The 15,928-nt window shown below is 44.7% G+C and overlaps 1 protein-coding gene across 3 annotated transcripts in view; it reads right to left on the reverse strand.

The window, feature by feature from the left end:
- Positions 1-11,636: 11,636 nt before the first annotated feature.
- hoga1 (4-hydroxy-2-oxoglutarate aldolase 1) overlaps positions 11,637-15,928 on the reverse strand; it is a 21,418-nt gene continuing 17,126 nt past the window's right edge. For all 3 annotated transcript variants that reach the window (XM_042317130.1, XM_042317132.1, XM_042317131.1), the window contains 2 exons: positions 12,695-12,828; positions 11,637-12,502 (listed from right to left, as the gene is read on the reverse strand). In XM_042317130.1, the coding sequence (XP_042173064.1) occupies positions 12,353-12,502; positions 12,695-12,828 (284 nt within the window). In that variant the 3' untranslated portion in view covers positions 11,637-12,352. The remainder of the gene's footprint in view (positions 12,503-12,694; positions 12,829-15,928) is intronic.

Raw genomic sequence — 15,928 nt, forward strand, 5'->3', positions numbered from 1 at the left:
AGATGGCTAAACTGGATAACCTAACCTCTATAAAATAAAAAGATGGCGGAACCGCAAAAGTTCTTCTGTGCAAAGGTGTTTATTTACAAGTGATTCCGGAACAGAAAATAACAGTACTGCCATCAACGTCTACCTTATGGGACAGCTTAACAACAATGCTGCCCCATCCACAGCTCAATCCAAAAAATCCCCCTTAGAGACTGGAGAGAGGCTCCTTTTGTAGGGCTAGCCCCTCCCCTCAGAACAATTAACCCTAATTAATTAATCAATTAACAATACAAACCTACATTTTCCATGAACTAAACATACTAAAGGATATACATTGCAACACGGTTTTAAACAATATCACAACATAACATTTACAACATTACATCATTACTGACAATATCTTTCAATATGCCCATATGCATTAATGAGCCATTTGGGACAGGCACTATAAAGCCAACCCAATTCCCTTAGCTCGGGTCCTTTTCCAGCATACCCAGAAGCTACAGAGATGGAGAGAGAGGAACAGAACAAACAAACAATGCGCCCATCCACAACATTGATAAGTATAATAATTATTGTATCTCTCAAATATGAACATTGACAAGTGTGAAATGCATGCACCAAGACAGAAGTTAAATTGTGTGTCGACCCACATTGTTAACTTATGGTATAATGGCGCAGGGAGGAGTGATGAATATGTGTGTGCGTTAAAGAACCGCGGCCAGTGACGGACTTCTGCGTCACAGGCAGTAATAAAGCCTCTCTTGAAAAAGCCAAACCTTGACCCAGAAAATATAAAAAACTATCGGCCTATATCGAATCTTCCATTCCTCTCAAAAATGTTAGAAAAAGCTGTTGCGCAGCAACTCACTGCCTGACTAAAGACAAACAATGTATACGAAATGCTTCAGTCTGGTTTTAGACCCCATCATAGCACTAAGACTGCACTTGTGAAGGTGGTAAAAACTTTTGAATGGCGTCAGACCGAGGCTCTGCATCTGTCCTCGTGCTCCTAGACCTTAATGCTGCTTTTGATACCATCGATCACCACATTCTTTTGGAGAGATTGGAAACCCAAATTGGTCAACACGGACAACTTCTGGCCTGGTTTAGATCTTATCTGTCGGAAAGATATCAGTTTGTCTCTGTGAATGGTTTGTCCTCTGACAAATCAACTGTAAATTTCGGTGTTCCTCAAGGTTCCGTTTTAGGACCACTGTTGTTTTCACTATATATTTTACCTCTTGGGGATGTCATTCGAAAAAATTATGTTAACTTTCACTGCTATGTGGATGACACACAGCTGTACATTTCAATGAAACATGGTGAAGCCCCAAAATTGCCCTTGCTAGAAGCCTTTCAGACATAAGGAAGTGGATGGCTGCAAACTTTCTACTTTTAAACTCGGACAAAACAGAGATGCTTGTGTTAGGTCCCAAGAAACAAAGAGATCTTCTGTTGAATCGGACAATTAATCTTGATGGTTGTACAGTCGTCTCAAATAAAACTGTGAAGGACCTCGGCGTTACTCTGGACCCTAATCTCTCTTTTGACAAACATATCAAGACTGTTTCAAGGACAGCTTTTTTCCATCTACGTAACATTGCAAAAATCAGAAACTTTGTGTCCAAAAATTGCAGAAAAATGTATCCATGCTTTTGTTACTTCTAGGTTAGACTACTGCAATGCTTTACTTTCCGGCTACCCGGATAAAGCACTAAATAAACTTCAGTTAGTGCTAAATACGGCTGCTAGAATCCTGACTAGAACCAAAAAATTTGATCATATTACTCCAGTGCTAGCCTCCCTACACTGGCTTCCTGTTAAGGCAAGGGCTGATTTCAAGGTTTTACTGCTAACCTACAAAGCATTACATGGGCTTGCTCCTACCTATGTTTCTCATTTGGTCCTGCCGTACATACCTACACATACGCTACGGTCACAAGACGCAGGCCTCCTAATTGTCCCTAGAATTTCTAAGCAAACAGCTCGAGGCAGGGCTTTCTCCTATAGAGCTCCATTTTTATGGAATGGTCTGCCTACCCATGTGAGAGACGCAGACTCTGTCTCAACCATTAAGTCTTTACTGAAGACTCATCTCTTCAGTGGGTCATATGATTGAGTGTAGTCTGGACCAGGAGTGTGAAGGTGAACGGAAAGGCTCTAGAGCAATGAACCGCCCTTGCTGTCTCTACTTGGCCGGTTCCCCTCTCTCCACTGGGATTCTCTGCCTCTAACCCTATTACAGGGGCTGAGTCACTGGCTTACTGGTGCTCTTCCATGCCGTCCCTAGGAGGGGTGCGACACTAGAGTGAGTTTAGTCACTGACGTGATCTTCCTGTCTGGGTTGGTGCCCCCCCTTGGGTTGTGCCGTGGCGGAGATCTTTGTGGGCTATACTCTGCCTTTTCTCAGGATGGTAAGTTGGTGGTTGAAGATATCCCTCTAGTGGTGTGGGGGCTGTGCTTTGGCAAAGTGGGTGGGGTTATATCCTTCCTGTTTGGTCCTGTCCGGGGGTATCATCGGATGGGGCCACAGTGTCTTCTGACCCCTCCTGTCTCAGCCTCCAGTATTTATGCTGCAGTAGTTTGTGTCGGGGGGCTAGGGTCAGTTTGTTATATCTGGAGTACTTCTCCTGTCTTATCCGGTGTCCTGTGTGAATTTAAGTATGGTCTCTCTAATTCTCTCTTTCTTTCTCTCTCTTGGAGGACCTGAGCCCTAGGACCATGCCTCAGGACTACCTGGCATGATGACTCCTTGCTGTCCCCAGTCCACCTGGCCGTGCTGCTGCTCCAGTTTCAATTGTTCTGCCTGCGGCTATGGAACCCTGACCTGTTCACCGGACGTGCTACCTGTCCCAGCCCTGCTGTTTTCAACACTCTAGAGACAGCAGGAGTGGTAGAGATACTCTTAATGATCGGCTATGAAAAGCCAACTGTACAGAGATACTGGATCCATAGAGGTAGATATGTATAGGGGTAAACATACTATATACAGGGTCAGTACCATATTATAATGTACAGGGATACTGGATCTATAGAGGTAGATATGTATAGTGGTAAACATACTATATGCAGGATCAGTACCATATTATAATGTACAGGGATACGGGATCTATAGAGGTAGATATGTATAGTGGTAAGGTGACGAGGCATCAGGATATATGATAAACAGAGTAGCAGCAGCTTGTATGTGAGTGGGTGTGTGTGTGTAGAGTCAGTATAAATATATGTGCATATTTTGTTTGTGTGAGCAAATTATGAAGTGTGTGTGTATGTGTGTGTGTAGGGCTGTGTGTGTGTGTGTGCGCATAGAGACAGTACAACACTACAAAAAAATTAAAATACCAGGGTTAACTCAGATAGTCTGTGTAGCCATGTTGTTTGCTCTGCTATGATGTATTCTGTGTTAGAAGACAAGTGTCCAGCCTTCCTCTCCTCCAGGATCAAATCCTCCATGTTTAACTAGAAGGCTGATGTTAATGCCACAGTCTACCAGGGTAGAATCCTCCATGTTTAACTAGAAGGCTGATGTTAATGCCACAGTCTACCAGGGTAGAATCCTCCATGTTTCACTAGAAGGCTGATGTTAATGCCACAGTCTACCAGGGTAGAATCCTCCATGTTTCACTAGAAGGCTGATGTTAATGCCAGTCTACCAGGGTAGAATCCTCCATGTTTCACTAGAAGGCTGATGTTAATGCCACAGTCTACCAGGGTAGAATCCTCCATGTTTCACTAGAAGGCTGATGTTAATGCCACAGTCTACCAGGGTAGAATCCTCCATGTTTCACTAGAAGGCTGATGTTAATGCCACAGTCTACCAGGGTAGAATCCTCCATGTTTAACTAGAAGGCTGATGTTAATGCCACAGTCTACCAGGGTAGAATCCTCCATGTTTCACTAGAAGGCTGATGTTAATGCCACAGTCTACCAGGGTAGAATCCTCCATGTTTCACTAGAAGGCTGATGTTAATGCCACAGTCTACCAGGGTAGAATCCTCCATGTTTCACTAGAAGGCTGATGTTAATGCCACAGTCTACCAGGGTAGAATCCTCCATGTTTAACTAGAAGGCTGATGTTAATGCCACAGTCTACCAGGGTAGAATCCTCCATGTTTAACTAGAAGGCTGATGTTAATGCCACAGTCTACCAGGGTAGAATCCTCCATGTTTCACTAGAAGGCTGATGTTAATGCCACAGTCTACCAGGGTAGAATCCTCCATGTTTAACTAGAAGGCTGATGTTAATGCCACAGTCTACCAGGGTAGAATCCTCCATGTTTCACTAGAAGGCTGATGTTAATGCCACAGTCTACCAGGGTAGAATCCTCCATGTTTCACTAGAAGGCTGATGTTAATGCCACAGTCTACCAGGGTAGAATCCTCCATGTTTCACTAGAAGGCTGATGTTAATGCCACAGTCTACCAGGGTAGAATCCTCCATGTTTCACTAGAAGGCTGATGTTAATGCCACAGTCTACCAGGGTAGAATCCTCCATGTTTAACTAGAAGGCTGATGTTAATGCCACAGTCTACCAGGGTAGAATCCTCCATGTTTAAGTAGAAGGCTGATGTTAATGCCAGTCTACCAGGGTAGAATCCTCCATGTTTAAGTAGAAGGCTGATGTTAATGCCACAGTCTACCAGGGTAGAATCCTCCATGTTTAAGTAGAAGGCTGATGTTAATGCCACAGTCTACCAGGGTAGAATCCTCCATGTTTAACTAGAAGGCTGATGTTAATGCCACAGTCTACCAGGGTAGAATCCTCCATGTTTAACTAGAAGGCTGATGTTAATGCCACAGTCTACCAGGGTAGAATCCTCCATGTTTCACTAGAAGGCTGATGTTAATGCCACAGTCTACCAGGGTAGAATCCTCCATGTTTCACTAGAAGGCTGATGTTAATGCCAGTCTACCAGGGTAGAATCCTCCATGTTTCACTAGAAGGCTGATGTTAATGCCAGTCTACCAGGGTAGAATCCTCCATGTTTAACTAGAAGGCTGATGTTAATGCCACAGTCTACCAGGGTAGATTCCTCCATGTTTCACTAGAAGGCTGATGTTAATGCCACAGTCTACCAGGGTAGAATCCTCCATGTTTCACTAGAAGGCTGATGTTAATGCCACAGTCTACCAGGGTAGAATCCTCCATGTTTCACTAGAAGGCTGATGTTAATGCCACAGTCTACCAGGGTAGAATCCTCCATGTTTCACTAGAAGGCTGATGTTAATGCCACAGTCTACCAGGGTAGAATCCTCCATGTTTCACTAGAAGGCTGATGTTAATGCCACAGTCTACCAGGGTAGAATCCTCCATGTTTCACTAGAAGGCTGATGTTAATGCCACAGTCTACCAGGGTAGAATCCTCCATGTTTCACTAGAAGGCTGATGTTAATGCCACAGTCTACCAGGGTAGAATCCTCCATGTTTCACTAGAAGGCTGATGTTAATGCCACAGTCTACCAGGGTAGAATCCTCCATGTTTCACTAGAAGGCTGATGTTAATGCCACAGTCTACCAGGGTAGAATCCTCCATGTTTCACTAGAAGGCTGATGTTAATGCCACAGTCTACCAGGGTAGAATCCTCCATGTTTCACTAGAAGGCTGATGTTAATGCCACAGTCTACCAGGGTAGAATCCTCCATGTTTCACTAGAAGGCTGATGTTAATGCCACAGTCTATTAGGTTTATTGGTTGTATTTTGACAGGCTAAGAGTTACCACCGAAACTCTTTTGGCTTCCAAGAAAGAAAGAGAGACAGAGAGAGAGACAGAGAAAAAACGAGTGAGATACAGTGACAGACAGAGAGAAAGATAGAAACAGAGTGAAGGAATGAGAGGAGTGAATAAAGGAGTAGAAAGAGAGGAATGTAGCTGACTGCGGTATGAGCGAGGGAAATTATAGCTCAACTGGAACGAAATAAAGAAAGAGGGAGGGATTAGAGATGGAGGGATGGTAGGAGGGATGGAGGGAGGGTAGGAGGGATGGGAGACTGGCTGAGAGGAGTACCAAGGGATACAAAGACATGATCAAAATATGCAAGGTTGTTCAGAGCTCTGTGTTTGAGTGTGTTTGACCCTTATTCTGTAAAATCTGTCTCTGTGAGCAAGGAAAAGATCCTTCAGGGGTTTGAGTATATTCATATACAATCTGTATGGATACAGTGTACAGGGTCTGGGTGGGCTGGAGCCCCCATAGGGCTCTGGTCTAAAGTAGTGCCCTATATAGAGAATAGGGTGCCATTTGGGATGCGACCTAAGAGTGAGGAAAACAGCTCTGCACCCACTGAGAACTGAACAGTCAGTCAGGCATCTCAACACAGTAGGGGGATGGAAGAAGACAGGGAAAGAGGGATAGGGGAGGGAGGGAGTGAGTGAGTGAGTGAGTGAGTGAGTGAGTGAGTGAGTGAAGGAAGGCTAGAGAGGTATCTGGGAGTATTTTGAGCATGCTCTTAATCTAGAGTGGGAGAGAGAGAAAGAGCGAAAGAGAAAGAGCGAAAGAGCGAGAGAGAAAGAGCGCGAGAGAGACCGACAGACAGACAGAGACAGACAGACAGACAGACAGAGACAGACAGACACGGAGAGAGAGAGAGAGAGATAGAGAGAACGTAAAACAGAGAGGAGTGGAATGAGAAATGTTTGAAAGGGGAAATAGAGAAATTGAGGGAGAAAGAGAGATGTGGGAGGGAGGGAGGTAGAGACATTTCTCCATGTGTCATCATTGCCCCCTGACAAGTGCTGAGCAGTAGGAGGGAGGGGAGGAAGAGAGGGCAGGTGAAGCAGGTTTGCTGACTGGCCATTGCTTTGCGCTGGCTAGAGGAGTGGATTTCTCCCCCCTCACCCTCCCTCCTTCCTCCCCCATTGACCCCATGCTCGTGTCGGGGGCAGAGAATCACATGCCAAGGGTTTACATCCTCCTTAATGGAGATTAGACGGATGCCCTTGATGCTGAACCATCCCAGCGTCGCCTCGCTGTTTACAGTGGGCCACAGCACCCTCGAGTGGCCAACAATGGGTAGTGAAGTTTCCACCTGGGTACAGATCTAGGATAAGCTTCACCTCCCCCAATCCTAAACTTAACCATTACACCTGGCTCTGTGGAATGTTACCTTTAGATCTAGGTTAGTGCAGGACAGTGGCATTACACCTGGCTCTGTGGAATGTTACCTATAGATCTAGGTTAGTGCAGGACAGTGGCATTACACCTGGCTCTGTGGAATGTTACCTATAGATCTAGGTTAGTGCAGGACAGTGGCATTACACCTGGCTCTGTGGAATGTTACCTATAGATCTAGGTTAGTGCAGGACAGTGGCATTACACCTGGCTCTGTGGAATGTTACCTATAGATCTAGGTTAGTGCAGGACAGTGGCATTACACCTGGATCTGTGGAATGTTACCTATAGATCTAGGTTAGTGCAGGACAGTGGCATTACACCTGGCTCTGTGGAATGTTACCTATAGATCTAGGTTAGTGCAGGACAGTGGCATTACACCTGGATCTGTGGAATGTTACCTATAGATCTAGGTTAGTGCAGGACAGTGGCATTACACCTGGCTCTGTGGATTGTTACCAATAGATCTAGGTTAGTGCAGGACAGTGGCATTACACCTGGCTCTGTGGAATGTTACCAATAGATCTAGGTTAGTGCAGGACAGTGGCATTACACCTGGATCTGTGGAATGTTACCTATAGATCTAGGTTAGTGCAGGACAGTAGCATTACACCTGGCTCTGTGGAATGTTACCAATAGATCTAGGTTAGTGCAGGACAGTGGCATTACACCTGGCTCTGTGGAATGTTACCAATAGATCTAGGTTAGTGCAGGACAGTGGCATTACACCTGGCTCTGTGGAATGTTACCTATAGATCTAGGTTAGTGCAGGACAGTGGCATTACACCTGGCTCTGTGGAATGTTACCTATAGATCTAGGTTAGTGCAGGACAGTGGCATTACACCTGGCTCTGTGGAATGTTACCTATAGATCTAGTTTAGTGCAGGACAGTGGCATTTCACCTGGCTCTGTGGAATGTTACCTATAGATCTAGGTTAGTGCAGGACAGTGGCATTACACCTGGCTCTGTGGAATGTTACCTATAGATCTAGGTTAGTGCAGGACAGTGGCATTACACCTGGCTCTGTGGAATGTTACCTATAGATCTAGGTTAGTGCAGGACAGTGGCATTACACCTGGCTCTGTGGAATGTTACCTATAGATCTAGGTTAGTGCAGGACAGTGGCATTACACCTGGCTCTGTGGAATGTTACCTATAGATCTAGGTTAGTGCAGGACAGTGGCATTACACCTGGCTCTGTGGAATGTTACCAATAGATCTAGGTTAGTGCAGGACAGTGGCATTACACCTGGCTCTGTGGAATGTTACCAATAGATCTAGGTTAGTGCAGGACAGTGGCATTACACCTGGCTCTGTGGAATGTTACCTATAGATCTAGGTTAGTGCAGGACAGTGGCATTACACCTGGCTCTGTGGAATGTTACCAATAGATCTAGGTTAGTGCAGGACAGTGGCATTACACCTGGCTCTGTGGAAGGTTACCAATAGATCTAGGTTAGTGCAGGACAGTGGCATTACACCTGGATCTGTGGAATGTTACCTATAGATCTAGGTTAGTGCAGGACAGTGGCATTACACCTGGCTCTGTGGAATGTTACCTATAGATCTAGGTTAGTGCAGGACAGTGGCATTACACATGGCTCTGTGGAATGTTACCAATAGATCTAGGTTAGTGCAGGACAGTGGCATTACACCTGGCTCTGTGGAATGTTACCTTTAGATCTAGGTTAGTGCAGGACAGTGGCATTACACCTGGCTCTGTGGAATGTTACCTTTAGATCTAGGTTAGTGCAGGACAGTGGCATTACACCTGGCTCTGTGGAATGTTACCAATAGATCTAGGTTAGTGCAGGACAGTGGCATTACACCTGGCTCTGTGGAATGTTACCTTTAGATCTAGGTTAGTGCAGGACAGTGGCATTACACCTGGATCTGTGGAATGTTACCTATAGATCTAGGTTAGTGCAGGACAGTGGCATTACACCTGGCTCTGTGGAATGTTACCAATAGATCTAGGTTAGTGCAGGACAGTGGCATTACACCTGGATCTGTGGAATGTTACCTATAGATCTAGGTTAGTGCAGGACAGTGGCATTACACCTGGCTCTGTGGAATGTTACCAATAGATCTAGGTTAGTGCAGGACAGTGGCATTACACATGGCTCTGTGGAATGTTACCAATAGATCTAGGTTAGTGCAGGACAGTGGCATTACACCTGGCTCTGTGGAATGTTACCTATAGATCTAGGTAGTGCAGGACAGTGGCATTACACCTGGCTCTGTGGAATGTTACCAATAGATCTAGGTTAGTGCAGGACAGTGGCATTACACCTGGCTCTGTGGAATGTTACCAATAGATCTAGGTTAGTGCAGGACAGTGGCATTACACCTGGATCTGTGGAATGTTACCTATAGATCTAGGTTAGTGCAGGACAGTGGCATTACACCTGGCTCTGTGGAATGTTACCAATAGATCTAGGTTAGTGCAGGACAGTGGCATTACACCTGGCTCTGTGGAATGTTACCAATAGATCTAGGTTAGTGCAGGACAGTGGCATTACACCTGGCTCTGTGGAATGTTACCTTTAGATCTAGGTTAGTGCAGGACAGTGGCATTACACCTGGCTCTGTGGAATGTTACCTTTAGATCTAGGTTAGTGCAGGACAGTGGCATTACACCTGGCTCTGTGGAATGTTACCAATAGATCTAGGTTAGTGCAGGACAGTGGCATTACACCTGGCTCTGTGGAATGTTACCAATAGATCTAGGTTAGTGCAGGACAATGGCATTACACCTGGATCTGTGGAATGTTACCTATAGATCTAGGTTAGTGCAGGACAGTGGCATTACACCTGGCTCTGTGGAATGTTACCAATAGATCTAGGTTAGTGCAGGACAGTGGCATTACACCTGGCTCTGTGGAATGTTACCAATAGATCTAGGTTAGTGCAGGACAGTGGCATTACACCTGGCTCTGTGGAATGTTACCTATAGATCTAGGTTAGTGCAGGACAGTGGCATTACACCTGGCTCTGTGGAATGTTACCTATAGATCTAGGTTAGTGCAGGACAGTGGCATTACACCTGGCTCTGTGGAATGTTACCTATAGATCTAGGTTAGTGCAGGACAGTGGCATTACACCTGGCTCTGTGGAATGTTACCTATAGATCTAGGTTAGTGCAGGACAGTGGCATTACACCTGGCTCTGTGGAATGTTACCTTTAGATCTAGGTTAGTGCAGGACAGTGGCATTACACCTGGCTCTGTGGAATGTTACCTATAGATCTAGGTTAGTGCAGGACAGTGGCATTACACCTGGCTCTGTGGAATGTTACCAATAGATCTAGGTTAGTGCAGGACAGTGGCATTACACCTGGCTCTGTGGAAGGTTACCAATAGATCTAGGTTAGTGCAGGACAGTGGCATTACACCTGGATCTGTGGAATGTTACCTATAGATCTAGGTTAGTGCAGGACAGTGGCATTACACCTGGCTCTGTGGAATGTTACCAATAGATCTAGGTTAGTGCAGGACAGTGGCATTACACATGGCTCTGTGGAATGTTACCAATAGATCTAGGTTAGTGCAGGACAGTGGCATTACACCTGGCTCTGTGGAATGTTACCTTTAGATCTAGGTTAGTGCAGGACAGTGGCATTACACCTGGCTCTGTGGAATGTTACCTTTAGATCTAGGTTAGTGCAGGACAGTGGCATTACACCGGCTCTGTGGAATGTTACCAATAGATCTAGGTTAGTGCAGGACAGTGGCATTACACCTGGCTCTGTGGAATGTTACCAATAGATCTAGGTTAGTGCAGGACAGTGGCATTACACCTGGATCTGTGGAATGTTACCTATAGATCTAGGTTAGTGCAGGACAGTGGCATTACACCTGGCTCTGTGGAATGTTACCAATAGATCTAGGTTAGTGCAGGACAGTGGCATTACACCTGGCTCTGTGGAATGTTACCAATAGATCTAGGTTAGTGCAGGACAGTGGCATTACACCTGGCTCTGTGGAATGTTACCTATAGATCTAGGTTAGTGCAGGACAGTGGCATTACACCTGGCTCTGTGAAATGTTACCTATAGATCTAGGTTAGTGCAGGACTGTGGCATTACACCTGGCTCTGTGGAATGTTACCTATAGATCTAGGTTAGTGCAGGACAGTGGCATTACACCTGGCTCTGTGGAATGTTACCTATAGATCTAGGTTAGTGCAGGACAGTGGCATTACACCTGGCTCTGTGGAATGTTACCAATAGATCTAGGTTAGTGCAGGACAGTGGCATTACACCTGGCTCTGTGGAATGTTACCTATAGATCTAGGTTAGTGCAGGACAGTGGCATTACACCTGGCTCTGTGGAATGTTACCTATAGATCTAGGTTAGTGCAGGACAGTGGCATTACACCTGGCTCTGTGGAATGTTACCTATAGATCTAGGTTAGTGCAGGACAGTGGCATTACACCTGGCTCTGTGGAATGTTACCTATAGATCTAGGTTAGCTATAGAATGGAACGAGCTCATCTTGTTTCAACAGAAATAGCAGGACAACGGTAAGTGACAGTTGCTGGGTAGGTGGTCTTTCTCTTTATTTGAAAAACATCCTTCGGGAATATAAACAAACTGATTCCTTACATGTCTTTTTATTTCCTGCTGTATTTAATTCATGTCAAAGGGTGCGTCCCAAAATGGCAACCCATTCCCCTATACAGTGCACTACTATTTAACCAGGACCCATAGGGCTCTGGTCAACCGCAGTGCACTATGTAGTGAATAGGGTGTGATGTGGGACACAACCCCTATGGCCATTACAGGTGGGAGGCCTTGGGGTAGTCCTACAGTGTTGACATGCCTCTAACACACAACACCCTCACAACGGCCTCCTATATAGCAAGGCAGCAAGACCACTGATAGGTGAAAGGACTGGATTGGTTATTGCTTCCAACTATCAAGTCCTCTTAGATTTAAGGCCAGGAAGGGAAGGACGCTATGCATGTATGAAACAGTCACAGTAGGTTGATGTTGCCCCTAACAACTGATACAGGGTCACATCTTTTCTCAACTCCCTAATGGTTAAGGTTAGGACTGGGTGTAGAGTCACCTGATCCTAGATCTGTGGTTAGAGACAACCATATAATTAGAATGAGTAGAAAGGAAATCCACATTCAAGTCAATGATGCCATAATGTTCTACGCATTCTATTCTATGACGCCAACTTCAACCTGGAGCAGGCCCAGTCCCCTGTCTTCTACTCAGTCCCGCCCCCTGTCCCCTTCAGAGCCAGCCGTTGGTGGAGAAGTCCAGTCTAAGCTGCTGTGATTCGGCCTCTGAGAGCGGTTGAAGAGGAGAGCGACAGGTGCCACCGTGGTAACCAAACCACTCCATCGCCTGCTTGAGAGCGGGAACACCAAACTTCCTGGTCACCTAGCAACAACAAAGAGAGGAGTGGATGGGGCGGTTATTTAGGGCTATGTAGGTTCATTCAAAGCTGTGCTGGACGCTATGTCAACTCTTATGTAGGGTTACATAGGGTTTATGCAGCTTGACTTACAGCAGTGTTGGGCTCTATGTCAACTCTTATGTAGGGTTACATAGGGTTTATGCAGCTTGACTTACAGCAGTGTTGGGCTCTATGAGGCGCTGCTGCAGAGCACTGGCTTCTTCCCACCGTCCCGACACACACAGCTGCTCCAGCTCACACACCTCACGCCCCAGCACGTTGGCAAGCGCACACACACCGCCCACACAACCTGCCACACACACACACACACACACACACACACACACACACACAGTATTAGCTGGGTCCTTTTAAAGGGACTACTTGTCAGAATTATTGATCTGAAACACAGCTTTAACACTCACACGTGACCTGCTTCTTCATATTCCTACAATTTGATTGACAGGTTATGGAAGCATATCTAACTGTAATGATTGGCAGTTGAGCCCTGGACCCTTGCGGTGTGTGTGTGTGTGTGTGTGACTGACATCCGTTATAATTTCCTCAAATATGCATTTTGATTGACAGCCATATGACACACCCCTTCCTTCAGCATCCTGAGGGAGATGAAGGAGCTCTGGATCTCAACAACGCAGACACACACACACACACACACACACACCAGATAACACATACACGCATGCACAATACGTACTGTACACCCACACAGTAGAGACACACGGTGCATACGCACCCACACAGTACACACACGCAGTACAGACACACCCACACAGTACAGACACACAGTACAGACACACGGTGCATACACACCCACACAGTACACACACCCACACAGTACAGACACACCCACACAGTACCACACAGTACAGACACACGGTGCATACACACCCACACAGTACACACACACAGTACAGACACACCCACACAGTACACACATACAGTACAGACACACAATACAGACACACCCACAAAGTACAGACACACGGTACAGACACACCCACCAGATCCCAGTCACATGCTGTTAGTCATCCTGTAGTTGAGCTCCTCCTCTCTGCAGATCATCTATATTACTGCTCCTTATAGGACACATCACTACACTCTGTACTATATTACTGCTCCTTATAGGACACATCACTACACTCTGTACTATATTACTGCTCCTTATAGGACACATCACTGTACTATATTACTGCTCCTTATAGGACACGTCACTGTACTATATTACTGCTCCTTATAGGACACATCACTACACTGTACTATATTACTGCTCCTTATAGGACACATCACTGTACTATATTACTGCTCCTTATAGAACACATCACTGCACTATATTACTGCTCCTTATAGGACACATCACTACAATATATTACTGCTCTTTATAGGACACATCACTACACTATATTACTGCTCCTTATAGGACACATCACTGCACTATATTACTGCTACTTATAGGACACATCACTGTACTATATTACTGCTCCTTATAGGACACATCACTGCACTATATTACTGCTCCTTATAGGACACATCACTGCACTATATTACTGCTCTTTATAGGACACATCACTGCACTATATTACTGCTCCTTATAGGACACATCACTACAATATATTACTGCTCTTTATAGGACACATCACTACACTATATTACTGCTCCTTATAGGACACATCACTGCACTATATTACTGCTACTTATAGGACACATCACTGCACTCTGTACTATATTACTGCTCCTTATAGGACACATCACTGTACTCTGTACTATATTACTGCTCCTTATAGGACACATCACTATACTCTGTACTATATTACTGCTCTTTATAGGACACATCACTGTACTATATTACTGCTCCTTATAGGACACATCACTATACTCTGTACTATATTACTGCTCCTTATAGGACACATCACTACACTCTGTACTATATTACTGCTCCTTATAGGACACATCACTACACTCTGTACTATATTACTGCTCCTTATAGGACACATCACTGTACTCTGTACTATATTACTGCTCCTTATAGGACACATCACTACACTCTGTACTATATTACTGCTCCTTATAGGACACATCACTACACTCTGTACTATATTACTGCTCCTTATAGGACACATCACTACACTATATTACTGCTCCTTATAGGACACGTCACTACACTCTGTACTATATTACTGCTCCTTATAGGACACATCACTACACTATATTACTGCTCCTTATAGGACACATCACTACACTATATTACTGCTCCTTATAGGACACGTCACTACACTCTGTACTATATTACTGCTCCTTATAGGACACATCACTGTACTCTGTACTATATTACTGCTCCTTATAGGACACATCACTGTACTCTGTACTATATTACTGCTCCTTATAGGACACATCACTACACTCTGTACTATATTACTGCTCCTTATAGGACACATCACTACACTCTGTACTATATTACTGCTCCTTATAGGACACATCACTACACTCTGTACTATATTACTGCTCCTTATAGGACACATCACTGCACTCTGTACTATATTACTGCTCCTTATAGGACACATCACTGCACTCTGTACTATATTACTGCTCCTTATAGGACACATCACTGCACTCTGTACTATATTACTGCTCCTTATAGGACACATCACTACACTATATTACTGCTCCTTATAGGACACGTCACTACACTCTGTACTATATTACTGCTCCTTATAGGACACATCACTACACTATATTACTGCTCCTTATAGGACACATCACTACACTATATTACTGCTCCTTATAGGACACGTCACTACACTCTGTACTATATTACTGCTCCTTATAGGACACATCACTGCACTCTGTACTATATTACTGCTCCTTATAGGACACATCACTACACTCTGTACTATATTACTGCTCCTTATAGGACACATCACTACACTCTGTACTATATTACTGCTCCTTATAGGACACATCACTACACTCTGTACTATATTACTGCTCCTTATAGGACACATCACTACACTCTGTACTATATTACTGCTCCTTATAGGACACATCACTGTACTCTGTACTATATTACTGCTCCTTATAGGACACATCACTACACTCTGTACTATATTACTGCTCCTTATAGGACACATCACTACACTCTGTACTATATTACTGCTCCTTATAGGACACATCAGCACTCTGACTATATTACTTATAGGACACATCACTGCACTCTGTACTATATTACTGCTCCTTATAGGACACATCACTGTAGGACACTCTGTACTATATTACTGCTCCTTATAGGACACATCACTACACTCTGTACTATATTACTGCTCCTTATAGGACACATCACTATATTACTCTGTACTATATTACTGCTCCTTATAGGACACGTCACTACACTCTGT

The sequence above is a fragment of the Oncorhynchus tshawytscha genome, unplaced genomic scaffold, assembly GCF_018296145.1.
Source record: "Oncorhynchus tshawytscha isolate Ot180627B unplaced genomic scaffold, Otsh_v2.0 Un_contig_3970_pilon_pilon, whole genome shotgun sequence".
In the NCBI taxonomy this organism is placed as follows: domain Eukaryota; kingdom Metazoa; phylum Chordata; class Actinopteri; order Salmoniformes; family Salmonidae; genus Oncorhynchus; species Oncorhynchus tshawytscha.